Raw genomic sequence first — 27735 nt, 5'->3', positions numbered from 1 at the left:
GTTCCTTGGAGGACAGAAGAAAGAAAAGAGAGAGAGGAGGGGGAAGGGTTCAAGGAAATGACCATTGAGTTCTGACAGAAGGGAAATGAAGGATGTAGAGACAGAGAGGAAGAAAGGGAGGGAGGGATGAAGAAAACTCACAGGGAGATGGGGTGGGGGTGGGTTTAAGGGGGTCTTCTGTTTCTTTTCTTGGCATGCAGCTTTGATAGCGAGGAAAAAGAAAGAAAAACTCACTGTAAGTTTTTTCAGTGTCTGCGTGAGGCCGGTGAGGGGAGAGAGCGGCGGTGGGGGGGTTGGAAAGGTGACGGAGGGAGGAGGAGAAGAAGGAGGGGAGGAAAGGGAGACAAAAGGAAAACTTTCTTGTCCTCATGCTGCTTTGTTTCCGTCTTCTCCTCAGTTAAAGTCAGTCTACCTCCCAGTGACCATGAGAATCCTCCTACTCATCTGCATGCCAGGTAACTGCATCACACCTAAAAGTTGAAAAATGCAACATTTTACATACATTTTTGTTGAATTTTCACACAAACTACAGCATTAATAGAGGTTGGCATTTACACTAAACAAAACACCAAACTTTTCTCCCTGAATCTGCAGAAAGTTTCTCAGGATATCTTATTTATAAGGCACTGTATGTAGCAGAAAGACTTTGCATCCCCCTCACAAATTTTTTTCTTTTTGCTTTTTTTGTTCTACTTAAATATTTTTAATTTTTTGTCACATAGCTCAAAGCTACGGATGGGTCAAAAAAATGCATTTTAAAAACTAAATTCACCAAAATGTTGGCGTAATAGTTTTTTTTTTCCCACTCAACAATAAACTGAGCACAAGCTATGTTAATTAAACAAATTATCAGATTTTTTTTCTCCCCAAAACCTCAAATGATTTTTGAAAGGCATCCAGTTTGCTTATTATTTTGGGCTCCGTTGAAGAAAACTGGAAAAAATAATTTGCCCGTTCTCAGTAATAAAAAACAGGATCTAGGTCAGTCTTTATTTAAAAATACTTACTGTATTTAGCCGACTTTTAATATAACAAATAAAATCAGATTCGGGTGCACCATGGTGTACTTTAGTCAATGAGTCGATGTGCTAGTAGTTACCATGACGACAAAAAGTCAACAGAAAGCTTGGAAATTGTGACCACTTTGTGTTGCAACTACAGATGTGCCGATCAGGTTTTTTTCTGTCGATACCGATTCCAATCACCCATGAGGACCGATCACCGATACGGATCACCGATACCGATCACATAATAATTATTTTTTTAATCAAAAGTACTACCGGTTACATTATGTGGAAAAAGGAACCATGAATTCACCTTAATTTAGACAAAAATTAGTTTTTAATAACTTTTTCCAAGAAAAAAACAGGCATTGTGCAAATTGTACTGCTATCAGTAATACTATCTTTAACAGACTGAAAACATATGAAGGCTCTGAAGAGGCTAAATAATGCAAAGAGTCAAAATAAAACCTCTCAACATTGCCAAAAAATTCAAGTATAAAACTTAACATTCAAAGGCAAATACAGGATCCATTACAATAAACAATCCTGAGTTACTGAATGAAAACTTTCTGATAGCATGGCGGCTAGCTGATTACTGCTAATTCTGATTGGCTGTTTTTGACTGAGTGGAGTAATTATGCAGAAAAGGGAGGAGGCAGAGGAGATCGAATATTTTTTCAAACATTATCTGTCTCATGTTAGGACAGTGAAAGTTTTAATATGTAAAATGTATTTTTTTAAGTTAGATACTGCAGCTTTAAGCAGCGGTTCGGTGTGAGAGTCACTACCAGGTGGAGCAGAAGCGGCGTCTGTGATATATTACTACCTGTATCGCGTATAGCAGCGGCGGTTCAACAGTGAGAGCAGAACCAGCGTCTTACATCGCAGCTCGAAGACTTAAATAATTTTGCGGGTTATTTGTTTAGCTTTCTGACCGTCATGCTAATATGGGTGAGTGTTTGTAGCTGTGCGCTGTTTTACCTGCTGTCTGATCGCTCCATATGTCTTTTTTACTGCAGTGAGCCTCGTTTTTATGCCATAAAGGATTCGTCGTGTTGATGCATTTTGACATGCTTCAATTTTCCGCCGCAACACGCAAACTTTCCCATTCACTCAGTGCGTTATAGTTCCACATCGCTTAGGATTTGTTGCTGCGCGCTTGCGCAGTGTGAAGGAAAGAGGAGACCAGCTGCACAGGCAGGCTGCGAAATGACATGCAGGTGATCGGTTTGTGTGATCGGCAACAAGAGACCGTGATCGGCGATCACCAATCATACACTTTTTCACGGAAATCGGCCGATTATGATCAGTGGCCGATCGATCGGCACACCTTTAGTTGCAACTAATGTTGGTCATCAGATTTTGATTTGCAAGTCATAGTTTTGTTCTAATTTATTCTTTAATCATGATAAAAAATAAAAATAAAAAACTAAAAATAATTCCAGGGGCCACAAATGGCCACCGGTGTTATAGATCAACGGGTAGCTAAATCAACTGGTGGTGGCAGCTGGAAAAGACTGATGTTTCTGTGGGCGTGTCTTTTTAGGACCCCTTTACCGAGGGGTGAAAGTAGTTTTAAATTCTTGGGGGTACTATGAAATTTTTGCGACACGATAAAAGCTGCGTAGCTCTTGAATTGCTACAAAGTGGAGCTGTATTTTCCTCAGCTGCAATGGTCCACATCGGGTTGAAGGGGTAACAGGTCCAGAAGGGAACCTGTTACCTTCTGGCCAGACTGGACACATAGTCCAGTCTGGCCTGGACTATGTCTCTAGTCCAGGCCAGACTAGACACATAGACCATCTTCATCAGTTCATTTTAAATCCTGAATCGTATTAAAAAACAATCTATTATTAATAATAATTTCACCAAAAGCTGCTACTGCTGCTCATCTGATGGAGACATAAGAGATAGCTACAATTCTTTTTAAAAACAGATATGAACATGTGTTTGCCAGTTGGTTAAATAGTTAGAATGCAAGAAAAGTGAAAAACCAACAGACTCATAACCAGTTTACAGGAAAGCATAGAAATGGACTAATTTATCTCCTTCCCGGCTATCAGCAATGTGGGCTGCTGACGCTGTGCTGCTGTTGGTGTCGAGCTCTCAGTTATACAGAAAAAGCTGGAAGACATTACATTCTGTCTATTGTTTACGTTTCCGCACCGTACAGAACAAATGTGTTCGAGTGGGTCGTTTACAACCCATCAAATATGGAGCGGCAGCATAATTTCTTTTGGATCATCCTTTATTCTATTTCTATGCTAACGTGTAAAATTATTAAACAAAAATTATTTATTTAGCTCTTCTCCAAGCAGGCAAAATTTCTTGTCACAATTTACAACAGCAGCAGCAGCAAATGTCTGTAAGTTATATTTAATTTTACTTTCAAGATATTTTTAAGTCAAGTATAATTCAAAATTTTAAACCTGATATAATAATGAAAAATCCAACTTAAATGAATGGTTTTAATACACCATTGTCAATCTAAACTTAATATTTCACCATTAAGATCCCTGTTTTAATCCCTAGCCTCCTAAAATATACCCTTCTTAAGTCTGTCATGGGGCCTCGAATGATTAAGTGACGCAGTTGCAAAGAGTTAATAGTTTGAGTCATGCAGAACTGATTTGACCGTTTCCATAGCAACGATCAGAAGCAAGACATTCCCCAAGAACTACAGTGAGCTCATTGTAGCTATGACCTCATCTATGACAAAGATAAAAGAATATCTGAGGTTATGAATGCTTGGATCTCAAAACAAGAGGTTATAATCAAGCCTGTCTTTGATAGTTAGCACCGTGTATACAAATATTTTGACAATGGAACAAATTGCAATCAAGACCATTTTTTTCCCGATTACTTTTAGAGCAGGTTATTTGATAACGACGGGAGTGAGAAAGCTTTTCAACAAGCTGCTACCTGGAGTGACCTTTGACATCAGTAGCCATAAGGATGAGAATGAGTACGATGAATTTGATGCGTGTCTCTTCAAACCTTCCTCAACTGTAAAGAAAACATCACAGCAAAACGCAAAGCAAGCTTCCCCGGCTGGGACAGTTTATGGTGGCTCAACAGGTCACAGCAAACAGATGGATTATTCAGATCACTCTGATAGAGACACCGCGGATGAAGAGAACGATTTCCCCAGTACTCCCAAAGTGCACAGACTGAGAAGGGTTGGAGCGATAAGGAGGAAATCGAGGCGTCCAAAAGCTCAACCTGAGCTCTGAGGAAAGCGACATTACAAGACCGGACCCATCAAGAGAGATCTGATTTCTCTGATCCCAAAGAACAAACTTCCCCAGCCGGGGAAGTATATATACTTATATATATAAGCATATATTATTTATATATTATATATAAATAGTTATATATTTATATATAATAAACACATATTTATATAATAAACACACTGTGTTTTTTCATCATAAAAAACACAATCAGTGTTTTCATAACTAAAAAAGCACTGATTGTTTTTTAATCATAATAGCAATAGTACTATTATGTTTTAAAAAAACAATAGCAACATTATATAAAGTTATATAACAAAGTTATATAATAACTTTTTTTATTATAATTTAATAACATAACAATATTAAATTATAACAAAGTTATTATAATTTAATAACTATGTTATTAAATTACATAAATTAAATTAAATATTACCCTACCCTAACCCTATTTAATATTGTTATCATTACTATTGTTTTTTAAAAATAATAATAGTAAAAGTGTTTATGACTCAACTGGCGTCAGTTTGATAATTACAAAGAGAAAGCCACTGCTGAGCAAAAAGATCACAAAGCCAGCCTCATACTGTATTTAGGGCTGGACAATAAATCAATAACAGTATATATATATCGCGATAGACAGGTGCTCAGTATCAGTAAATAAAACATCCGATGGAATATTCAATATTCAGTTCATAGAATAGTCACTGACCGTCAGCTAACGGTTGGTGGAATCAACTGATTCATTCTTTGGTTACTTAGCAACTCACTCTGGTTACCTAGCAACAACCTACTGAGTAACCTGCACAGCAGCAGTTTAATGTTTCGCTACTGCTTAAAAATAAGAAACAATAGCGTGGAGAGAAAGCTGTGGAAGAAACAGGAATCAATCAATCAATCAATCAATCAATCAATCAATCAATCAATCAATCAATCAATCAATCAATCAATCAATCAATCAATCAATCAATCAATCAATCAATCAATCAATCAATCAAATTTTATTTGTATAGCACATTTCAGTGGCAAGGCATTTCAAAATGCTTTACATAATTAAAATTGTCTCAAACTTATGAGACAAAAGACAAAAGGAATGAAATTTTAAAGGCGAATTTCAAGTCATCAGATGGTGAACGTATGCTTATGTGGCAGGAAAATAAGTACACTTGTAAATTACTAAAAACAAAGAAAAAAAAGATTATTTTTAAGTGATTTAATTAAAATATGGACTTAAATTTAAAGCTATGTTATTGCAAAGATTTGATTGATGATCAAAAGTGATCAGTTTCAGGGACAAGTATTTTTACGCAGCACCAGGATAGGGTAACTTTAATCCCTCAATAAGGAAAATACTTATTGAGGCTTTTTTGATTTACTCAGATTATCTAAGTCCATTATTAAAATTTATGTAATTATCTGAAACCTATAAGTGTGACAAGATTGGATAAAAAAAAAAACAAATCTGTAAAGGGGGTAAATACTTTTTAGAAAACTGCAATCATTTTTCTGACCATTTGAAACTATTAGGACCTGTTTTCTTCTTACATCAGGATAATGGAGCCTTTCCCATCTTTTTCTTTGATAGACTATCAATTTATAGTTTATTCTCAATTATATCTGCTTCTAATTAAATTTGTTGCATAAAAGAGGGATAAATGTGTTTCTGCTTGTCTAAAGTCTTCACTTTAGACAAGCAGAAGATTCAGTGTGCATCATCATTAAAAGTTAGAAACTGTATTCACTGCTTAATAACAGGAGAGAGTGCTCTGTGAATAAACATCTCATAAAGTAAATGACAAGGAGAGGAAGAGTTTCTAACATCTGCCTGTTTTTTTATGTTGTTTTTCTATTTGTCTGAACCAGTCGTGCTTGCTCAGGCCCAGTACCAGGAACAGGTTCCCTTCCCTGGTGAGTTTATTCTGAGAATATTGAGTTGCGCTGTGGAAGCTCAGCACATCTGTTCCTGATCCGCCGCTGCCCTCTGATGTTTCACCAAAACCTCCATGGTTCTCTCTGTTGTTGTTTACCGGCCGTGCCGCAGCTGTTTTCAGTTCACTCTACTGATACGCTAGATGTAAACATGCTGGAGATGAATTAATACATCCTCGCCATAATTGTTTACACTCTCTTTCATATCCCTTTTCTTTTTGGGTTTTGATCTCACAAAATGTTTCTCTCTCTTCTAATTCACAGACTCGTATGAGTATTATTCAGGTAAAATCCTCTCAATGCTCTTCAGATTTTCCGCTTTAGGTGTTAAGAATGATTAAATATTCTTAACTTTTTGGAGCAGAAACCCAGAACCCAGAGCCTTTCCCTGGATCCTACCAGCAGCAGGTCCAGATTGAGCCTGCGGTCTTTCCGGAGAAGTCAGGTAAACCCGTTGAATCCTCATCCTGCCACCTTCGACGCAAGACTTTCCTAAACACCGGTGTTTCGTGCTTCTTTGCTGTGTTTGGGTTCCAGATCCGACCTTTGAAACGGAGCCCACGGAGCCTGGACCGCTGGGTAAGACAGCTGCACAGCAGAGAGGACTGGCAGATGGTTGTGGCAGAGCGAAGAACTGACTTTTATTTTGTTGTCTGATTCCCAGACTGCAGAGAGGAGCAGTATCCCTGCACCAGACTCTACTCAGTGCACAAACCATGCAAGCAGTGTCTGAACAGCCTCTGCTTCTACAGGTAGAGATAGTTCTTAGAAATAACGAGGCTCATCCCACACTGACTGATGTTACCGTGCTCCTGCTGCAGAGGAAATAGAGGAGGAAATAAATCAATGTATGATTTTAAAAAAAGGTAAAATAAATAAATTCTGAATCTGAACAGTAAGTTAAAAATATATTAAATAAATACAAAATATGATTTTTTTAAAAGATAATTAAATAAAAATAAGAAGATTGGAAATAAAATGGAGAATTAAATAATAGCTCATTTAAATTAGTGCATTTGAAAATTATAAATATTAAATTATGTTACACTGCATAATCAAAAAAGATGGGAAAGTTCTTATTTTTTATTTATTGGATGCAATATTTGGCACATGAAATACTTTACATAGTTATTTGTTTATTGCCAGTTATGTCAGAATCAGTCATCCATAATAGCAGCGCAAGAAGACTGAACGTTTATGTTTTTAGCTGTGCTCAAAATAAAAGTCTGAACCGCATGGCATTCTGGGAGATGTAGGCAGACGAACGTCTTTAGCCGCTCAACCGGACGGTCGGCTAAGCTAGTTTTTATTTATTTATTTATTTATTTATTTATTTATTTATTTATTTATTTTTACTTTATTTTGTCAAAGTAAGCACAAACAGGTGTGGCAATTACAATAGTGTAATTCTATAGAAGATATAGCAGAGGCAGACTTAGAAATGGAACACAAAAGCAAAACTGGTATAAAAAAATAAACTACCACAAGGGAATTAAATCAGCTAAGCTAGGTTGGTGGCGTCAAGTCTCTCGCTCACTGGTTACCTAGCAACAACCTGTTAGCTTAAACATTAGCAGTTTCAGGTTTTCGTCACTGTGCCTAACTGCTTAAAAATAAAAAACGACTTGCAGTTAAAGGAGAAAATGAATACAAAAGCTGAAGCGGAAACTGTGGATAAAGCAGAAAAGCTCAAGTATTTCAGATATTTAAAACAAACAAACAAACAAACAAACTTAGCAAAAAAGAACAATTGGTGTCGACTGGTTTCATCTGATGAAACCAGATCAGTCTTTTTTAATATAGATTATATTTCTACAAAGCAAAGAGCTTACTATTGTAGTAGAGTAATACTACTCACTGACCTCACTGAATGACAGCAAGGTCAAAGCACATGAAATGAAATGCTTTAAACTGGAAGTGAAAGATATGGAAGAAAACAAAAAACTATCCATCTAACAGATTGAAGAAAAGCTAAAATGGAAAAGAAAGGCTCAGCCAAGATTCAGCTTAGGGAGATCAAAGGCGGCTTACAGTTATCTGTGAGTAATATTTTAAGATAAAGCCAGGCTAAGTCCCATTGTTGAAAAAACATGGTGGTTAACATTCAAAGATATAAATGACTGATAGTGCTGCATAGTGGCACAGTTTGTATCACTGCTGCCTTGTATTAGGATGTTCCTGGGTTCATATCCCAGCCTGGGGTTACAGGCCTATTTATGCCAGATGAGTCTGATGAATACATATCAACACTTGAAGAGATCATGTTGCTATGTATGTGAAAACGGAAATACCCTTAAAATGAGACAAATGACCTCCAACAGACCAGCGAGAAGCAGCATACTGGTTCCAAGCCAACAAGTTTGTTTGGAATGGCTGACCATTAATCCAATAAAACAAAGCTTGTGGGTAATAGAAAAGTAAATGTGAATGCTGCTTCCTGCCTGAAACTGTTTATCTTTGTTAGAATGTAAGTTATTCCTCCTGCCAACAATTGTCCTGTTCTTTGTTTTGTATGTGATTAATAAATGGAAAACAACCAATAAACCCTATTCAAAAAAAAAGAAAAGAAAAAGAAAACAAAGCTCGTGGGGTTACATCAAGCGTACAGTTTCCGAGGTAGAAACCAAGCAATGAAGAAACTATGGAACGTAGTTAAATCGTCCAGAGCCAGAATACATTTCCTAGAACTCCATGAAACAAACATTTGAAGCAGCTCTTATTCTGTGGAGCTGAATTGGGACCATAATGTTTGTTCAAAAGAAATAAAAATAATTGAATGTGGAAAAAAAAAATCTTGAAACTAAAACATAGTTTTGTCTTATTGGTCTATTTTTTTTTCAGTTTGGATTTTTTTGTTTTTTGAATGAACTTTGTTCAAATTTTTTGAACAAAATTTAGCTCCATATTTTTCATCTAAATATTAGTACAGTGTTTCACAGGAATGGAAACACTATTTTAGTTTTCCTCCCATTTTTGAAAACAAATTTGATACATTTCTTTTCATATTGAAGTTGGAGTACAAAGTGCAATATTCAAAATGCCTTTTGGGAAAAGGAAACGAAAGCCAATATTTAAAGTATATTTGGTATTTTTAAACAAACTGATATTTTTGAGCACAGCAGTAGATGAAACACAGGAAAATAAAATAATCTCACAGCAACTTCCTGCTTTCTCATCATGTAGAACTAAATAAAAAACAAACATGTTTAATCCTTGTGCCTTTGCTCAGTTTGAGACGAGTTTACGTCATCAACAAGGAGATCTGCATGAGGACCGTGTGCGCACACGAGGAACTGCTCAGAGGTGAGTCCAGAGCTGCAGAGTAGAAAATCGTGACATCACTGACTGAACTGCAAACTGCACAGCAATGGGATAATAAAACTTGTTTTGCTCCAGAAATTACCAGTGTGTTCCACAGGGCTGCAACAACCTTCTTTAGTGAAACGAGCTGCATTCATCAGCAGGAACACTCAGGAAATGAGTCAGAGATCAGCCACTTTTAACACAAGATAGATAAATCTTGTGTTTATCTATCTATCTGAACTTCATTAGACTACAGTTTATGCTAGTTGTTTTAAATCATCTAATGAAACACAAAACTGCTTCCTTTAATCCAGTGGTCCAAGTCGCCCTGCGCTGTCTCTGCTCTTCCAAACACCTGACTTAAATGAATGGCTGATTAACAGGTTTCTGCTGCATTTGATGGCTGCATAGAAGGTCATTCAGTTATTTGAATCAGGCGTGCTGGAGCTAAAATAGATCTAAAACATGCAGGGAAGGGGTTCTTAAGAACGAGGTTTGCTAGCCACTGCTGTTATCCATGCAGAAACGGAAATCAGATTTCCTTAATTCACTGTTTTAAAGAGGACCTATGGCTGCTGGAAAAGTTTTGTTGTTGACGCAGGAGCCACTTGCTGCATTCTTGATGTTTGTGCAGGAGGCTCAACTTTTGTTTTTCAAAGATGTACTGTTGTATAATTACGCATCTGTTTACAGCCACTTTCACATGCGAGTGTAAATGTTGAGTTGGGGGGCCGTGGCCAGCAGCAGCTTAATTGGTTTTAAAATGACAAGACGCCCAAAATAGGCAGAACTGACCAGACTCTCATTATCTAACAATTATTTTGCTTAAAATAATTTAATTAAGGTTTTTTTAATTACCCATTTAGCTATCCTAACATACTCCAGAAAGTATAACAGGTCACCTTTATGAATTTATTCAACTGATTATAAAAAAATTATTAGAAATAGAAAATTCCGAAAAGATGATCAAATCAGAGATATTATCCGGTATCTTGAAGTTCTATGATGGCGAGCTGGATATGGCCTTGAGTTAGGCACGTCTAAGACAATGAACTGACCTCTTTGTGTGTGTTTTCTTTCAGCGGATCTGTGCCGTGATCAGTTCTCTCGCTGCGGTGTGATGGCGCTGAGCGGTCAGTGCGGGTCGCTCGGAGGAAGCTGTGGGAAAAGCTGCGGCGGCTGCTGATCCGGATCGGGAACGCTGCCAGCAGGGATACCGACTCCTCTCCTCTCCCTACTCCTCCGTACGGCTCCATACTCTTGTGCTAGAAGCACTTTGAATACTTTTGTTGTTTTTTTTAACGTCTGCCCAGTAGATCCTGTGTGTACTATGAGGGATCAACAATAACACTGACGAATATGTGAGTCACTGGTGCTATAAAACTTTTAGAGGTGCACATGAAACCATAAAAACTCATTTTATTCCTGTTGTTTTTTTTAATCTTTTTTTGTAACATTGTGCCATAATAATCTCATATTTTGTGTTTGTACTGTACGTTTGTTGAAAAGCAGTCATTAATAGAGATGATCAGGAGAGACGACAAGATGCTGCAGAACATCAGCTTCATTGGTCTGAAGGGCCGTCCAACCACCGCCTCTGTACTACTGCTTTGTAAAAATGTCACCATAAAAACTGAAAAAAAAATAAAATGTTTAAACTCCAGCTGCTCAGTGAGGTTGTGCACTTTGACTAGGCCCTTATAACATGCAAATGCCTTATATTATAGCAGAAAGGCTATAATTTAAGGCCTTTCTGCTATATTACTGTAAGAAAGGCTTACAGTATTCAATTTTGTTGCAAGAACTGATCAGTACGTCATTACCAGAGAATGCAAAAGAAAACAAATTTCTCCATGTCCTCTTGGGGGCTCTATAGAGACCAAACTAGTGAAACAATCCATTTAAAAGAAAAAATGTGCATTCATTTAGAACATCATCAACCCAGGTCTTCCCAGGCTGCATAACTGCTAAATAAAATAATGTCAAATTAAATCGAATCAATGTGAGAATCACATCACTGCACCTACTGGATATAATGATACTTTTAAAATATTCAATTTTCCAATTTTCTTTTTTCTATATTTATCCAGATCCATTACTGAAAAAAAAATTTAATCCAAAGTTTTAAAGACTGAATAGGAATCCTGCAGGTAGTTCAGTAGTTTGGGTGAAAGATGTAATAAAATACAAACAGAAGTACAAATTCACCTTTTATTGTAAATTATCAAGATGCTTTTTTAGCTCTTTTTAAGATTTTCCTCTTCTTATTCCAACTCATGCAAGTATTTGTCCAATTTTAGATTTTACACATAAACAAAACCAAGCAGTTCTAGTATCTTTTGTACTAATGTAAAGTATTAAGATGGACATTATTTATTCTAACAAAGATGTTGCTTGTTACAAAAAGAGAAACCCTGCTGATGTGGACTTGTGATAAAAATCATCTCCACAGCATGATGCTGCCACTCCTACATTTCTTCTTGCACTCTCCAGAAATCATGGCTTTAATATTTATTTAAACTCAAATTTGACTGATGTAGTTTGTCGTCAGTGTGTCAGTGTTCGTACAGCAAAGAAAAAACTACATGTGGATAATAATACTGGCTCCTAAAAAAATAATGCAGTAAAGTAATAAAAATCTGAGTTTCAGTTATAAAATAGGGTTTTATCTAACATTAGATAATTAGTTAAATCTGTCTCTAAGAGAACAAACAGTGCACTTCACTTTATGGTGCTTATAAATACATATTCTTTGTCCTTTAATGATTGTAAATAATCTTAAAAATTTAAAATCCTGCCCAATGTCCAAACTCGGCAGAGAAATCCTGAAGCGATTTGAATTTTTTCATAAAAACCAGCAGAAAGTTTGAGAAGATGTTCAGCCAGGACCGATTCCAGATGTTTAAGAGCAATTAGTGGTTTGCTGGAGGTTTTAAGGCATTTTCACATGTTTGTGCTTCGTTTGGTTGCTGGTTGCTGCTCCATGCATCAGGGAAGCACCTCAAGAATCCAAAATTATTTCCACAGCCACAGTAAGCTGCGTTTAGAGTCACAGTACGGATTAATTTGAGTTAGAGTTTTTACATTAACGAGGAGTTTTCCCTGAATCAGTTTCTTCCTCTCTGAGCTATGTCTCATTTGGACAGCAGCGATGCCGGTAGAGATGGCTGCCGTCGCTTAATTTCCTGCTGCAGCTGCTCCTTCAGTGTGGAAACCTGAAGTGAGAAACAAAGATGTGGCATTTTAATCTGAAGGTCTGATCACATGACTATAATCTGTAATCAATCTGGAATGGGAGACACACGGAAGAGAGGGCAGCTTTTCCAGACCCCATTATAGTTAAACAGACTTTTAATGCATTTAAACAAGAATAAATGACTAAATAAAGTAAAGTATTACTAGATGAAGTACTTCAGAAGGAGTTAGAGATACAAATAAAGTGCTTGGAAATGTGACATTCCCCACATTTAATTATGTTACATCCACAATAGTCGATGTCTGCCACAAAGTAGTGCATCATTTTAAAGTGGAAGAGATAAATGGTTCTGGGTTTAGTCCTGATAATTCATTCTCAGGGACTCTGTGTTGTTTGCAAACTCAAAAGTTAATCAGTGAGTGAATTATTTCCTAGTTTTGTTGTACTGCAGCTAATTTATTAGACCCTGTTTCAGTCATCTTCTGTAGTTTTTAAAGAGTCAAAGTCCCAACTGGGAAGCATTTAGTGTCACCTTTACCTGATGAATCTGATCACTGTAACACTTACAGATAATGTCTGGTTTCCACAACAGTTTTGAAAGACAAGTCTTATATTTCTGGGTTTCAGTGTCTGGAAACAGCAGGGTAGATGAAAGTGGCAGAAAGTTTACAAAGCAGGGACATTGAGGATCCGTTAGGCTTTACGACATAATCAGTGCCCAGCTTTACCCAGTTTAGAGGCTGGTTCAGCCCATTAGACATCTGTTATGTTTCTTTTTAAGCTGTTTTAGCAACGTGGTCAGGTTGGACTGTGTATTTGTTTTTTATTTTTGGAGAAGCAGCTGCTGTGCTTTTGCGTGTCCTGCGAATATATTTGCAAATAAAACAATTATTTTCAGTGGAAAACAACGAAGATGTCCTCGGTCACCTGTTCCTCCAGGCCTTTGACCCGGTGGCGGTGAGCTCGCTCCCTGGTGCCCAGCGTCCGCTCCACGTCCCGGAGGCTGCTCCTCATCTTCTCGGCCTCCCGCTGGACCTCGTCACGCTGCTGCACCAAACTCTCACACAGGCCGTGTGAGTGCTCCATGTCAGCCAGCTGCGTCTGCTCAGCAGAAAACACACAAGGAGGTTAACGTGAAGTCAAAACGATAGCATTTAATTCCATTTACCCATGAAGTGATCCAACTAATCCACACAGAGTGTTTTTACAGATGACCTACTACACTTCCTTCAACAGGTTAGGAATGGGACCATGTTTATTACATTTTTTGTACAAAATAGTTCTTAGATAAGATTTTAGTCTGAGCTGCTTTTGGGCAGGATTTAAAGTGACGTTCCTGGGTTGCTAGGTGACGGGCTTTGCTGTCCTGGTGTTGCTAGGTAATGGCACATAAGTCTAATGTGACTCTGGGTTTTGAAACAGCTCAATTTACTGACACGAAATAACATTAACCTATTGTAAAAACAACAACTGTGTTTTTTTAAGCGTCTGGGATTTTTTAAAGAAGCATTTTAGATCCAAATGGAAGCATTAAAAACATCCAAAACGAACAATCGAAGCCCTTTAAATCATTATTTCAACGTGAGCCGAGGTTGACCGTCTGTAACTAGTTGTTGTCACATCAAACTGATGTCTAAATTGTTTGATAATAAGATGAAATAAAATGTTTTGCCACGAGGAAACTTATTCCCACACTTTCATTGTTTCTAACAAACTGTTTGCTTGTTTTCAGTTGACAGGATCTACCGTCATTACAGGGTGGTGTCTAAACTTTCTCTTTCCCCTGCACAAAAAGATTTTAGATTCCAGGAATAAACAAAAATGCAATGCTAATTGTCTTTTTGAGGTTTCTTTAACTGCTATAGTTTCCCCTCACAAAGATTTCTGCAGCCTGGAAAACATTTGACTAAATAAGGAAATGTCTGAGGCACTAAATCTCCTTGAAATCAACAACTTAATAGATTCTAAATTCCACTAAAACTTCCTGCAGTTTTGTTCCCATTCACTTGTTTGTGGCCTTTCTGTGGTGGGTTTTAAAAAAAAAGTTAATATGACCTAAAAATGACAGGAATTAAACTCAGTTTCTGGAGAATTTGAAAATATTTTTTTGCTCACTGTAAGGAAAAACAAGCCTTTATATTAAACATATTGATCTCGGATGTTTGTATTACATGGGACATTAAAGCTCCTCTTTTCCTGCTTTTTCACAGCAAATTGTGAGTGGATAATTAAACGTCACCCAAGTGTAAAAAGCTGATGTAAGAATGCAGATTTTTCTTAATGTCGAACATTTGTTTGTTTTTCCTTAGCCAGCTGAGATTTCCACTAGAGCTGTGCGATTAATCGATTTGATCAATTAATCATATTTTTGGTGAAGATTAAATTTTTGGAAAATTTGGAATTTTTTTTTCCCACCAATGCACTTTTTGAGTTTTGATCATTCAGAGTGATGTCAGAACGCCATGGGCGGCCATCTTGTTTCACAAGCATGTTTAACAGCTTCAGTTCAATTCAAGTCGAATTTTTAGAATATCAGCAGATTTTTTTTAATTCTTTAATTATGAGAAGAAAGTTATAATATTAGGATAATGAAGTAGATACTTTATGAGAACTCCAGCACAAAAAAAAAAATTACACAAGCTTTTTTGTCATTAAAACAACTTTTTTCTTGTAATTTTAAGACTTTCTTCTGCTCAACTTGTGTCTTTACTCTGATAATATTATGACTGCTTTCTCGTAACTGAACCACATTTCTTGTCACCTGGCCTTAACACTCCATAACACACATCACTGAAGGACAGATTGAAATAAAAGCCATTTTTCGAAAATATTTCCTGTCATTTCTAATTTCTTTTTTAGAAAAGGAAGCATGAAAAACAAAATCAATTAAAAACCTAGACTTGGTTCTGGTGTGACAAATATTTGAGATTTAATTCCTGTGCCAGGCTCCCAGCCTTCCCTCCTGCAGTCACTGCTAAGCAGAAGTTTGGTGAAGCTTTATTCTGCTTATTGGTTTCATTTCTGATGAATCTGATGTTGCGCCTCATCCTCACCTGCAGCATCAGTATTTGCTGCTGCGCTTCCTGAAGTTCCTGCTCTGTCGTGTTCAGCGAGCGATCCAGACGGCTCCTCTCCACAGAAAGCCGCATGCTGCCCTCCTCGGACTTCAGCTTCTGACGTTCAACCTGACGTGGTTCACGTTTAGCTTTTAGAAACACGAGCACCACGTCTTGTAGAGGAAATGAACCAGAACTTGCCTTATCCAGCGTGTTCCTCAGCGCGTTCTTGTCTTTCTCCAGCCTGACCGCCTGCCTCTCTGCATCCTTCTTCTCCGTCTCCAGCAGAGCCACCGCCCTCTGCAGCGCGCGCAGCCGCTCCTCTACGACGGCCCGCTCCGTCTGAACCAGCTGGGCGCTCCGCTGGGCCTCCACAAGGCTGACCGACCGCTGGCGCAGAGCCTGAAAGGAGAACGCAGACTCGTACTTCTTCTGAAGAAACTCTGTGTCACTCACCTTCATTAACCATGAAGTTGAATTTACAAAAATAAATTTGCTTAATAGAAGAACGTTGCTCAGTAAAAGCATTTGAGTCACATGATCAACAACAGGGCAACTGTGAAGTTGTGTTTTTTTGACATGAGGTGAATATTTGTAACAGAAGCTAATCTTTCTGACCTCCTGGGTGCTGCTGAGCTCGGCGTCCAGCTCTTCTCGCCGCAGCTCGCTCTGGCTCAGCTCACTCTGCAGGTTCTGCACGCGCTCAGTAAGGGCAGCCATGTTTCTCTTTCCTTCAGCCAGAGCTGCCCGCGCTTCATCCAGTCGCTCCTAATCAAAGCAAAAACATCCATCAAATTATAATTAACTGTTTGTTCACAGGCGGCCTTTTTTCAATCGGACCCACGAACCTGCAGGAGCCTCTTGTCCTGCTCAGCCGAGCCGAGCGTCTTCTGCAGGGCGAGCAGGCGGCTCTGCGTGCCGCTGTGGGAGGCCGTCACCTCCTGGAGGGTCTGGCTGAGGGACGCGGCCTTTTCCTTAAGAGCAGATTCGCCTTCCTGAGCTTTCAGCAGGTTCTGACTCAGCCTGTCAACGTCCCTCTGCAGCTGGGAAACACAAGCTTCTCTCTCTGCAACCTGCATCAGGTAGAAGACGCAAAAGCAATCCATGAACCGAGTTTACATCCTGAAAAAGTCTTGAATTGTCTCTGATTTAGTTTAACATTAATTGAAATCAACATGTCCCCACGGTCATTAAAAAACACGGGAATATGTTGAATAGACAGGAAGCTCTTACTATGGATTAAGGTTTGTATGCAGGAAACATGAGTGAACAACATGGACACTAACTCGAAGATGGATTTCTTCTCCTCCAGAAATAACCGTCTCTCTGCTGTAAAGGTTTTTTGCTCTAGGATTATGAAATAACAATATTGACTTTAAAAGAAGGAAGAACTCAAGTTTGAGGGGAAACACAACCTTACCAAGTATTTTTGATCTAGTTTCTGGTGCAAATATCCAAAATACAGTTGAATTAAGAGTCAGGCATAAAAAATGTAGAGAAAATGAGTAAAAAGCAGCCAAATTCTAAAGATTTTTTTCTTTTTTAATATTTAAACAGGAAATGTGCAGAGAAAGATGGAGAGAAGACATCCATGCCCGCTCCGCTGAGCGCCAGACTTGGCGACGGACTGATAAAGACGTTTAAAAAACGTCTGCGTTGCATCGGACTGTAAAGCTGCTTCCGGCGGTTTCAGAGTTGCAGATGCAACTCTTTTTCTTTTTCTGCAGACCTGTTTGATCAGAACGTCGTGGCGCTGCTGGGACGCCTGGCCCTCGGCCTCACGGTCCCCCAGACTCAGCTTGAGTCTCTGCAGCTCCCCCTCCAGGCTGCGCCTCCCCAGCTCCACCCTGGTGGCCCGAGCCTCGGCTGCCTCTAACGCCTCCCGCAGGCGCTTCCTCTCCGCCTCCAGACGCGCCTCGGCGGCCCGCTGCTTGTTCAGCTGATCCTGCAGAGGAGCGAGGAGCACAGAGTTCACGTTGGTTGGGTTTGCTTCGTCCTGGGCTGCGTTGTGTCTGCTCCTCCTGTGGTGCAGGAGGTGAATCATTGTGGAAGGTGTTGGCAGCACAGGCTGACATCTGTTGTTATTCCAACTCCTGAAGCTCACTTTAATAAATCCACTGTTGAGTGCAGCCATATGGCGACGGCAGGTTGGCCGTGATCCCCGGATGTGAGAGTGATTGTGTAAAGAAGAGCGTGTACCTGGGTGTGCTTCTTATCCGCCTCTGAGCACTGCAGCGATCGCTCCAACTCCTTCACCCGATCAGAGAGAGCTCTCCTGTCTCTGTCTCCTCTCCTCACCGCCTCCTCCTGCTGCTGCAGCAGGATCTGAGTGGTGGTCAGACGCTCATCCAGCCCACGCTTCACTGAATGAAACATCGCAGGAGTTAACTAACTCTGAGCATTATTTCATTGTAAAGGTGCTTCCTTGAACAGGATAGGTCTATACAAAACAGATAATTAGATTTTAGTCTGGTCAGTACTGCCTGCTGTGAGCTCCTTTCAGAGCCAGCTGTTTCCTGTCACTTTAAATTTAAATGAGCTGCTGTTGGCCACGCCCCCTAACTCAGCTACACATGAACATAGGTGACAACAGATGCACATTTAAATAATGGTTCATGTTAAAAAAGCAGAAGAAAGGCCTCCTGCACAACCAACAATCTGAAAGGTAAATCAACCACAAAGCTTTCCTCTTTTCCAGCAGCCATTGTACGGCACATAAAGAGCTTTAAATGAATTGCTAAAATTGTGCAAAAATAGTTAAGTGACTAAATAAAAAATCTGTAGAATGTGTACATTTTTCATCTGATTAAGCATGAGAATAATCAATAGATTAATTGATTAGTTAGTTGCAACCCTATATTTCTTGAACCTTCTTGCAGCTCCTGCAAAGAGCTCTGCAGCAGAGAGAAGCGACTCTGAGCAGAGCCGCGTTCCCCCTTCAGCTCCTCCAGCTCCCGCTGCAGGACCCCCAGCTGGCAGCGAGCGTCATCCTGCAAAATCAGCAAAATAAAATATTTCCAAGAAATTAAAAAATAATAATAATTCGTGAGGCTTTGCTGTTGTGCTGCAGGTGTGTTACCCTTTCTCTTTGTGCGTCCCGCAGCTCCTGGAGGAAATCTCTGAGGCCGCTTCTCAGGGAATCTGGGTCGAGTTCAGACTGAGGCAGCGGCGTGTCGCCTCTCTCTGGAGAAACGGCACCAGAACCCAGCGTGTTGTCCGGCGTGCTTCCTCGAAACTCTGCGTCGGTCACAGCCAGAGTTAACTTCACTTTGTGCTGCAACATTTTGTGACAATAAATCAACATATTCCTGCACCGCTCAGCAAATTTACAATAAGATCTTCAACATATTGACCTGTTTTGTACTTTGTAAACCACCAACCTACCATGCAAGTTTCATCCGCCTTTAGTTTGATCACTCTAAAGTTTTTTGGTTTTCATGGACAAATAGTACCTAGAGTGCACAGAGCTCAGGCTCAAAACTGATGCCTAAATTAATAATAATGATTGGTGTTGTTGTAGACTGGACCATAAATCAATAACAATAGATGATACATATAATTATTAATAATTTCACTGAACTCCCATTAGAACACCCCTGTCGCTCAACTTCTCACAGTCAGAAAAGCAAAGTCGGTGGCATTAACTAACTCTCTCACTCTTCAGTTGCCTAGCAACAACCTGTCGAGTAACTTGTGGTTACCTAGCAACAACCTGATGAGTAACATGGGCAGCAACAGTTTCAGGATTCGTCACAGTGCCTCATATTTGCTTAAAAATGAAAAAAGAATGGCGGAAAGTGAAAACTGGATAAAATAGGAGTGGTCACGTAATAGTTTGGTAGTTTTTCAGATATTTAAAACATTTGAAATGTTTTAGATATTTGAAATATTTAAAACATATTTGAAATACATGTTTCAAATATATATTTGAAATATATGTTTTGGTATTTGAAACATATATTTCAATGTTTATGTGAAATGTTGATATGAAATGTTTATGTCGTGATGCGTTTTTCAGCCGTATCATCCACTCCCATGTTGTTGCTGAACGTTTCTCAGCACATTGACAAGACAACAAACTTCACTCAAGTGACCAAGACATGTTGTCTGTTGACCTTTAGGTGGCGACAGTGAGGAGCGCAGCGGCGAGATGCTGTGGTGGCGTGACACGCTGCCCGGTGACGTGGAGCTGCTTCCGGGGCTCCGCCCCCTGCAGCCCCTGCCGCCGGCCCCGATGCCCAGCGTCCGGGTGAGCGCCGACTGGAGGCCGCTCAGCCGAAACTCCAGATCCCTTCTGGCGGCCTCGGCCCGGGTGAGCTCGGCCTCTGTGGCGGCCAGCCGGCCCTGCGCCTCGCTCAGCTGCAGGCCGGACAGGGCAGCGGCGTCGTGGGCGGCCTGAGCGCGCAGCGACAGGTTCTTGGCTTCGTCCTGGAGCTTCTTCTCGCAGCCGCGGGCGTCCTGCAGCTGAGCCGTCAGCTCTCTCTCACAGCTGCGCCAGCCGGACTCGGACTCCGTCAGACGCCTCTGGGTCAGGGCGAGCTGGCACAGAACTGAACATTAACATAGTGCTGAGAGGACGGAGAGAAGCAGTGAAACACGCCATCCTCACCTCCTTCTTGATGGACTCTCTGACTGTTTCAGCTTCAACAAGCTTCTGCTTGAGGGAGAAGACCTCCTTCCCTCGCTCCTCCTCTCTTTGCTCCTCCAGAACCAGACGAGTCTGCAGCTCTGCCACCTCCCTCCCTCTCTGCTCCTTCTCTGCATCTACAACCTTCAGCTGGAGCAAAGAAAACAACATCCAGGAAACTGTGATTTACAGAATATCCTGCAAACTGAACTTTTAAAGCAGACCTATTATGTAAAAGTTACATTTTGTACATTTTTATACGTCCATTTGCACATCCGTTGGATTGTGAGTCCAATATTTTCATTTGTAATAACAGCACAGTATTTTCTGTTACAGCCTTGTACCGTATTTTGCGAGAGTCAGCAGCAGTTTGTTAGGACTTGTTTGTTAGGCAGTTTGTTAGAAAGTGGCAGAAGACCAAAAACGGTCTTTCCTAAAGGGCCTTAAAACAACAATGTAGAGACCTATCCTACCCTGTTGAAGGAAGCAAAATAAAATAACATTTCTATGACGGAGGTCTTCTGACCTGTCTGCGGAGCTCCTGCAGCTCCCGCCGAGCCTCCAGGCGCGACCTTTCGACCTCTCTCAGACAGCACCGCAGCTCGGTCACTTCCTTCTGAGACGACGACAGGTTCTCCTCCAGCACAGCCAGCCTCTGCTCCTTTTCCTCACACTGCCGCTTCACACTAACACACACACACACACACATTGAGAAACAAACACCCTCCCCTCGGTAAACCCACCTGTCTCCGCTCTCCCACCTGATCCTCTCCGTCTCCGCGCTGCGCAGCGCTCCTCTCAGCTGAGCGTTGGACTGACTCAGAGCGTCCCTCTCCTTCGTGACGTCGCTGAGGCCGCGCCGCAGCTCCGCTGCGTCCCTCCTGCAGTTCTCTGACGCCTCCTGGGTCTGGCTCAGACGCCGTTCGGCCTCCAGCAGGCTCCGCCTCACCTGGTCTCGGCTCTCCTCCGCCGCCGACAGAGAAGCCCTGCACTGCTCCAACTGGAGAAACAACCAACGCGTTCCTTCATCGTCACGGCAACCGGTCCGTTGATGCAGGTTTCTCATAGGGGTGTTTCACATTTTCAGCATTTTGTGAAGTCTTTTATTTAAAATATCGAGAAACAACAGTCCTCAAGTAACAAAGCAAAATAAGCAAGTATGAAAAAAGGAAATCTGTGGTGCACAAAAGTAGGGAACGTCGAATTATTGCAAATATATCAATAAAGGCTCATTATTCCCAACAGCTATTCCTGCTATGAAACATTGTGTCAGTATCATGGTTTGTTGGTTTGCTTCACCAATATGTCACAACTGTGGTGATTTAAAGATGGTAAGTTTTGAATTTAAAATCTTGCAGGGCTCAAACTAAAGATTATTTTACCAATTAATTATTCCGACACTAAATAGGTTTAAAAAAATTGGCACATTTTGAAGAATTATTATTTAACAGCTTAAGCTTTTTTGAATGCGATATTAAACATACATAAAAATGTTAATAAACAAGTAATTGAATTCCTTAAATATTTTATTGCCTAAAATGCAATAAATGCATTATTTTTGATCGTTTGCAGCAAAGGAAGCATCTGCAATAAAAAAAATACTTCCAACATCAACATGAGTTCAGTCCTTTCTGCTCAACTTAACTACTTAGTAATAATAGTAATTATTATTATTATTATATTGCATTTTATTTGTCAGCGTCTTTCAAAATACCCAAGGACACTTTACATTAAAAACACGAATTAAACAGTAAAGAAAAGGACTATAAACACACAAAAAAACTAAAAAGTTAAAGTGGGAAGACGAACAGATGAGTTTTGAGTTGTGTTCGATCCATTGGTTATTTTTTAGATTAACCGATTAACGACTGGATGGCAAAAAGTGCTTCATATACTTTCTTTACAGACCTGGAACAAAGTGAAACTGAGAAAACTTCCTGTTTGTGCATGACCAGCACTTTTCTATACGGGTTTTCTTCTGCGTCGTGTCATTTACCTCTTTGAGAGCGACGTCGGCTCGTGAGCGCAGATCGGTGCAGAGTTCCTGCAGAGCGTGGAGTTCCCTTTGGTGAGCCGACGTCGCCTCGTCCAGCCGAGAGCGAAGCTCCAGCAGCTCACTGGTCAGAGCACCAACTCTGATCTGAAAATAAAAAACAGAGTCAATATGATTTTTAATCTGTTAGACTGAAACAGCAGTCTGAAACGATTAATCGAATTGGTTGCGACAAATCAATTAATAAAATATTTTACTTATTGATTAATCGTAAGCTGGACTCCAAAAAAGGCAATTTGCTGGAAGAAGAAAACACTCAGAGCAGTAATTCATCCAAAACTGTAAAAAATATGAACATTTTGTAATTAAGATTAAAAGAATTAACTTTGTCTGTAAACATCTTAAACCCAAAACTCCTCAGTGTGCATAATTTCACCCGGTTCAACTTCTGCAAGGAAATCTCCCGAGAAGCTAATCAGTTTATCCAAAAATAGTTAACAGATCAGCAACAGATCAATTACTGCAACTCATTATACAGAGTGATGGATAAATCACAGATTCAGCAACTTCAAATGATCCAGAATGCAGCAGCATGGCTTCTTACAGGAACCAGGAAGCATGACCATATAACATCAACTCTGGCATCTTTACACTGGCTGCCTGTTTTTTATCGAATAGATTTTAAGATTCTTTTGTTAATTTATAAAGTTTTAAATGGGTTAGCCCCCCTTTATCTTTGGGACCTTTTAAATTTCCGGTCTGTGTCCAGAACCTTACGATCAAATAATCAGTTATTACTGACAGTTCCTCGGACTCGACTTAAGAGGAAAGGAGATCGAGCTTTTTCTGTTGCTGCTCCTGTTTTATGGAATAACTTACCTTTCCAGATTAGATCTGCCCACAGCCTGGATCATTTTAAATTGCTTCTTAAAATTCATTTTTACTCTTTGGCATTTAATTGATGTTTTGTTTTATACTCTGTTCTATCATTTGTGTTGTTGTTCTTGTACAGCACTTTGGTGCAGTTTTATACCTGTTTTAAAGTGCTATGTAAATAAATTTGACATTGACAGATCATAAATATTGTTGATCCGCTGCAGAAAAGGTCTGAGTTTTTCTGCAAGAATCATCCTCTGCTGCAAACAATCAAGTGTTTACAAATGCTGTGCTGTTGCTTTTTAGGAAAGAAAAGGATCATTTTCTGATTTAAAAAGGAATTTGTTTATTTAAATTAACGTGTTGTATAAAAAAGACTTCAATGAAAAATCAGCAGAATGTGCCAATTTTTTAATCCAACTAATCAATGAATCGTAATCAATCACTAGAACAACCAGCAGCTGCAGCAGCAACTGAAGACAAACTGTCACCTGCTCCTGCTCTTTGAGTTGAGCTGCTTCTCTGGCCGTCCGCTCGGCCTCCAGAGCTGCAGCCGACAGCTCCTCCTGCAGACCCGACACTCTGTCACACAACACCGCCTTCTCCGCCTCCTTCAGCGAGAGCGCCTGTGGAGGAAGAGTTTAACGGCTCACTTGGATTTAAACCAACTCGTTTTTATTTTGTTCCACATCGAGATCATGAATGTTCCCAAGCGCCGATTATGTCAGAACATATTGATAAAACCCACTAAGAAACGACTAAAATATTAATAAATAGCTGCCTCATTCGATAAACGCTTTAAATTACATATCCAACGAACACCATCTAAAAGTCCTTCCAGGATTTTACAATTGTTTTTATGATTTTTTGCAATAAAAATGAAACATTTAGAAATTTTTGCAAGGAACTTTGTACTATTTGCATTCATGTAGAATTGTTACATTGAGAAATTATAACTTGGCTGTTATAATCTGAGGCAGCGGTGTAGTGGAAAAAAAGATACTGCCACCTGCTGATGAGAATTAGCATTATGTAATTACGAATATTTTTCCTGAAAATTTTAAATAAACTCACAATTATTCATTAGTGAGAAATAAAGTGCATATCTGTTGACTTTGCGTGAATTTCTGTGAAAACTGGTGGGAGTGAATGATGTAATTTAGCAGTAAACAGACAAAAGCTGCATTGACTTGATTGATAATATTTATCACACAATTGATCTCTTAAAGGTTGTATTTATGCAGCCCAAATGAGTTTAGAGGCCCATATAAAGAGCTATGTTGACCCAAATTTGGCCCCCGGGCCTTGAGTTTGACACATGTGACATAGATGATGAAAAGTGGATTGAATGTGAGGATTATGACAGCAGCAGTAGCTGCCAGGTATCTGGCTCTGACCTGCTGTTTCTCCGTCTCGGCCTGCAGCAGACTCTGGTCTCGGTCGTGCTGCAGGACCCTCAGCTCCTCCTGCAGCTCCTCTCTGTCTCTCTTTGCTCTCTGCTGCTGGTCGTCCATCTCCTGCCTGCAGCGCCTCAGAGCTGCTTCATGCTCCATCTGCAGGCTGTGACGCACCACTTCCTGCAGCATAAAGGTCAGCAGAACAGACACTGAGAGCCCGTCAATGGGTTATACTTCCAAACCAACATGTTGAAGTGTTTGGGGTTCTCGCCTTCTCTGAGACCAGCCTCTCCACCTCCTCCTGATGCTCGGAGATGGCCTTGCGTAAAGCCTGCTGAGCCTCCAGCTGAGTGGCGCTGAGGGACTGAGTCAGAGTCTGCTTCTCTCTCTCTGCCTGCGCCAGGGCAATCTCACCGTCTGAGCGCAACCGCTTCAGCTCAGCTAGAAAACATCCAGGAGAACAAGTCTCACTCAACTCACATTCTCACACTGGTTAATCCCTCCAGGATGCTGCGACGTTTTGGTGAGTTTTTGTGTCAGAATGTACTGATATTTGAGTCTGCATCTTAGTAAGCACCTCTTGAGTATAATAGATGTCTTTTCACAGTGGTCATCCCTCCAGGATTTTTTGTTTGTTACTGATTTAGTGGAGATAATTTCAAACTATTTGCTTATGCATGATATTAAATATGATCTTTTTTATTGTTCGCCGTGTCGATCACAGAATATAACTTGGCGTCAAGAAAGGCTGAGAAAGAAATACTGCCACCAGCGGGTGAGAGTTAGCATCACGTAAACCTGATGTTTTACCACTGATGTGAAAAATTAGCAGTAAACTCACAATTAACATTAAAAAAATGCGGGTCTCAGTATTTTTGCCTGAAATTGATTGAAATCAGAGCTGCTTTGATTTGCCAACTTGTAAACTAACAAGTTGGCAAGTTGTTATTTTGAATGAGTGATTTAATAGATAAAATAATATTTACTGTTCTATTTATGTGACTCTCTAGAGTACAGATGGCCACATAAAACCCTGTGGTGGACCGGATTTGGCCCGCGGGCCTTGAGTTTGACTCGTGCTTTAAAGTGAATGGTCAGATTCACGCAAACGTTGTGATGATTGGTGAAAATGGCAAAGTTTGTGACTGACGACTGAATTTGAATTAACGGTTGCTATGGTTGCAACATGGCTGAGAAACAAATCACGATATAAATATTTCATATCAGCCAATATTGATAATTATTGTTTCGTTTTTTTGTTTTAAACATCTGAAATAGCACCAAACTTGTATCATGAGCTTTCCTGGTTTTTCCAGTTTTTATTCCACACTGTTGTTTTTTTTATTTTTAAGCAGTTATGAAGAGAAGCTTTAAACTGCTGCTTTGGCAGTTGCTCAACAGATTGTTGCTAGGTAACTAGCGAATGAATGAGTTGCTAGGTAACCAGAGAGCAGAGAGAGTTAGTTCTTGTCACTCACTTTGGGTGCGTACACTGCAGCCTGAAGTGACCCAATTCCGATTTTTTGGCAATTCTGATACTTTTGCCGGGGTCGTTCAAACTGCCAGTAATTGCAACCTGTATGCGTTCTGTGGTGTGAACGGGCAAACGACCTGAAAGTGTCCCGCATGCGCAGTAGAGGGCGCAATAGCGGCAGCGTTCTCAGTGTTCTGCCAACCGCCATAAAAAGAAGAAGTGCTCAGTGTTTGCGGAAGTAAACATGGAGGATAACAGTGGAGCTTAGCTTACATATTTGAAGTTGTTCCCCGGCCGGAGAAACATATTAACAACTTAATCCTCATCATAGTCCGTCATGGTTGTTGTTTTTCTTCCCGCTTGCGCATATCAGGACGCAGAATAGTGAGATTTGTTGAGAATCAGTGAGGTTCAGTTCGGATGAATGCGACCTGAACGTTAGGTCGTATTTGAATCGGATATGTATTGGATATGGGTCACATTCGAAAAAGAATCCGACCTGTGCTGTTCAGACTGCCACGAAAAGATCGGATACAAGTCTGATCTTTTCATATCAGTGAAAAGATCACTGCCATGAATTCGGACCCAATTCCGAATTCAAAAAAATCGGAATTGGGTCACTTCAGGCTGCAGTATGAATACAGCCTTTGCTTGGCTAAATGCTTTCCTCTGTCTACATCTCCCAGAATTCTTTGCAGTTCTGGATCAGAGTTTGGTGACATCATTGATTATTCTACATGCCACATGTTATCTGTCGATATTGATCACGTGTCTACAGCAATATATACTGTTATTGGTTTGTTGTCTCATAGTTGCGGTCGCGGCTGACTCGTGTTTCAGGCGCCGGTTCTGTTGCTCCGGGTTTTCACCTGCGGCCGTCTCGCAGCGGGCGCTCAGCGCTTGGTTCTCGGCCTCCAGCTGATCTCTGCGGGACTCGATCAGCGCCAGCTGCTGCTGCACCTCAAACAGACCCGTTTCCAGGGACTCCCGCTCAGACCTGCAGGTTCAAAGACATCAAGGAACAAAGCCGAATTACAGATCTATTTTAGAGGAGCTGGTGAAGCTGCAGCTTCAGGGTTTTCACATGATAACGGATCAGTTGTGACCTGAAAGCAGCCAGTTCCTCTGACAGCGCCGCGTTCTCCCTTTCAGACGCTGTCAGCTGGACCACCAGAGCTGCTTTGTCCCGGGCCAGCTCCGCCCGACCGCGGCCCGCCTCCTCCAGTGCCGCCTCGTTCTTCTGGCCCTCACCCTGGGCCAGGCTCAGCTCGGAGCCCAGAGACGCAACCTCGGCACAAAGCTGCCGACAGACGGAGAGAAAAACCCAGGAAATAAAGGTCACGAGTTCCTCTGGCTCCGGGAACATCTTCCAGAGTTTCTCCAGAATCCTCAGAGTTTCACATCAAAATAAAAATATTACAATTGACCACTGGCATTTCTACATCTGTCAGGCTCTAAATGTGGAACCAGCAAAAAGCAGAGAGAGAATGAAAGGAAAGAAGTGAAGATGGGATGCAAAGGAAGGTAGGGAAGATAACCAGGAAAGGAAGGAAGGGAAGAAATTAAGGAAAGGAAAAAAATAGCAAGGAAAGGAAGAAGGAAAGATAGAAAAATAGAAAGGCATGGAAGGAGAGGAAGGAAGAGAAG

General features: G+C 40.4%; 2 protein-coding genes across 6 annotated transcripts in view; one reads left to right on the top strand and one right to left on the bottom strand.

The window, feature by feature from the left end:
- The first annotated feature begins 171 nt into the window (after positions 1 to 171).
- mfap2 (microfibril associated protein 2) lies at positions 172 to 11132 on the top strand. Its single transcript, XM_081607159.1, has 9 exons — positions 172 to 235; positions 398 to 455; positions 6101 to 6145; positions 6431 to 6451; positions 6531 to 6611; positions 6704 to 6745; positions 6831 to 6918; positions 9396 to 9469; positions 10552 to 11132. The coding sequence occupies exons 2-9, from the start codon at positions 425 to 427 to the stop codon at positions 10653 to 10655; spliced, it is 486 nt and encodes a 161-aa protein (XP_081463285.1). The 5' UTR covers positions 172 to 235; positions 398 to 424; the 3' UTR covers positions 10656 to 11132.
- A 534-nt stretch (positions 11133 to 11666) lies between these two features.
- Positions 11667 to 27735, bottom strand: part of crocc (ciliary rootlet coiled-coil, rootletin) — a 31761-nt gene continuing 15692 nt past the window's right edge. For 4 of the 5 annotated variants that reach the window (XM_081607158.1, XM_081607157.1, XM_081607155.1 and 1 more), the window contains exons 18-36: positions 27195 to 27388; positions 26958 to 27085; positions 24886 to 25055; positions 24615 to 24794; positions 23709 to 23843; positions 22345 to 22488; positions 20875 to 21348; positions 20331 to 20498; positions 19837 to 20260; positions 18801 to 18958; positions 18591 to 18711; positions 17921 to 18084; positions 17451 to 17666; positions 16570 to 16794; positions 16340 to 16489; positions 15923 to 16123; positions 15719 to 15850; positions 13593 to 13766; positions 11667 to 12684 (exon numbers count right to left, since the gene is read on the bottom strand). In XM_081607158.1, the coding sequence (XP_081463284.1) occupies positions 12604 to 12684; positions 13593 to 13766; positions 15719 to 15850; positions 15923 to 16123; positions 16340 to 16489; positions 16570 to 16794; positions 17451 to 17666; positions 17921 to 18084; positions 18591 to 18711; positions 18801 to 18958; positions 19837 to 20260; positions 20331 to 20498; positions 20875 to 21348; positions 22345 to 22488; positions 23709 to 23843; positions 24615 to 24794; positions 24886 to 25055; positions 26958 to 27085; positions 27195 to 27388 (3639 nt within the window). In that variant the 3' untranslated portion in view covers positions 11667 to 12603. The remainder of the gene's footprint in view (positions 12685 to 13592; positions 13767 to 15718; positions 15851 to 15922; positions 16124 to 16339; positions 16490 to 16569; positions 16795 to 17450; positions 17667 to 17920; positions 18085 to 18590; positions 18712 to 18800; positions 18959 to 19836; positions 20261 to 20330; positions 20499 to 20874; positions 21349 to 22344; positions 22489 to 23708; positions 23844 to 24614; positions 24795 to 24885; positions 25056 to 26957; positions 27086 to 27194; positions 27389 to 27735) is intronic. The other variant, XM_008409768.3, reaches the window with a different exon arrangement.

Source organism: Poecilia reticulata, chromosome 5 (assembly GCF_904066995.2).
Source record: "Poecilia reticulata chromosome 5, P_reticulata-male-v2, whole genome shotgun sequence".
Taxonomy (NCBI): domain Eukaryota; kingdom Metazoa; phylum Chordata; class Actinopteri; order Cyprinodontiformes; family Poeciliidae; genus Poecilia; species Poecilia reticulata.
Note: the sequence above shows the minus strand (reverse complement) of the source record. Positions and strands in the feature narration are given on the sequence as shown.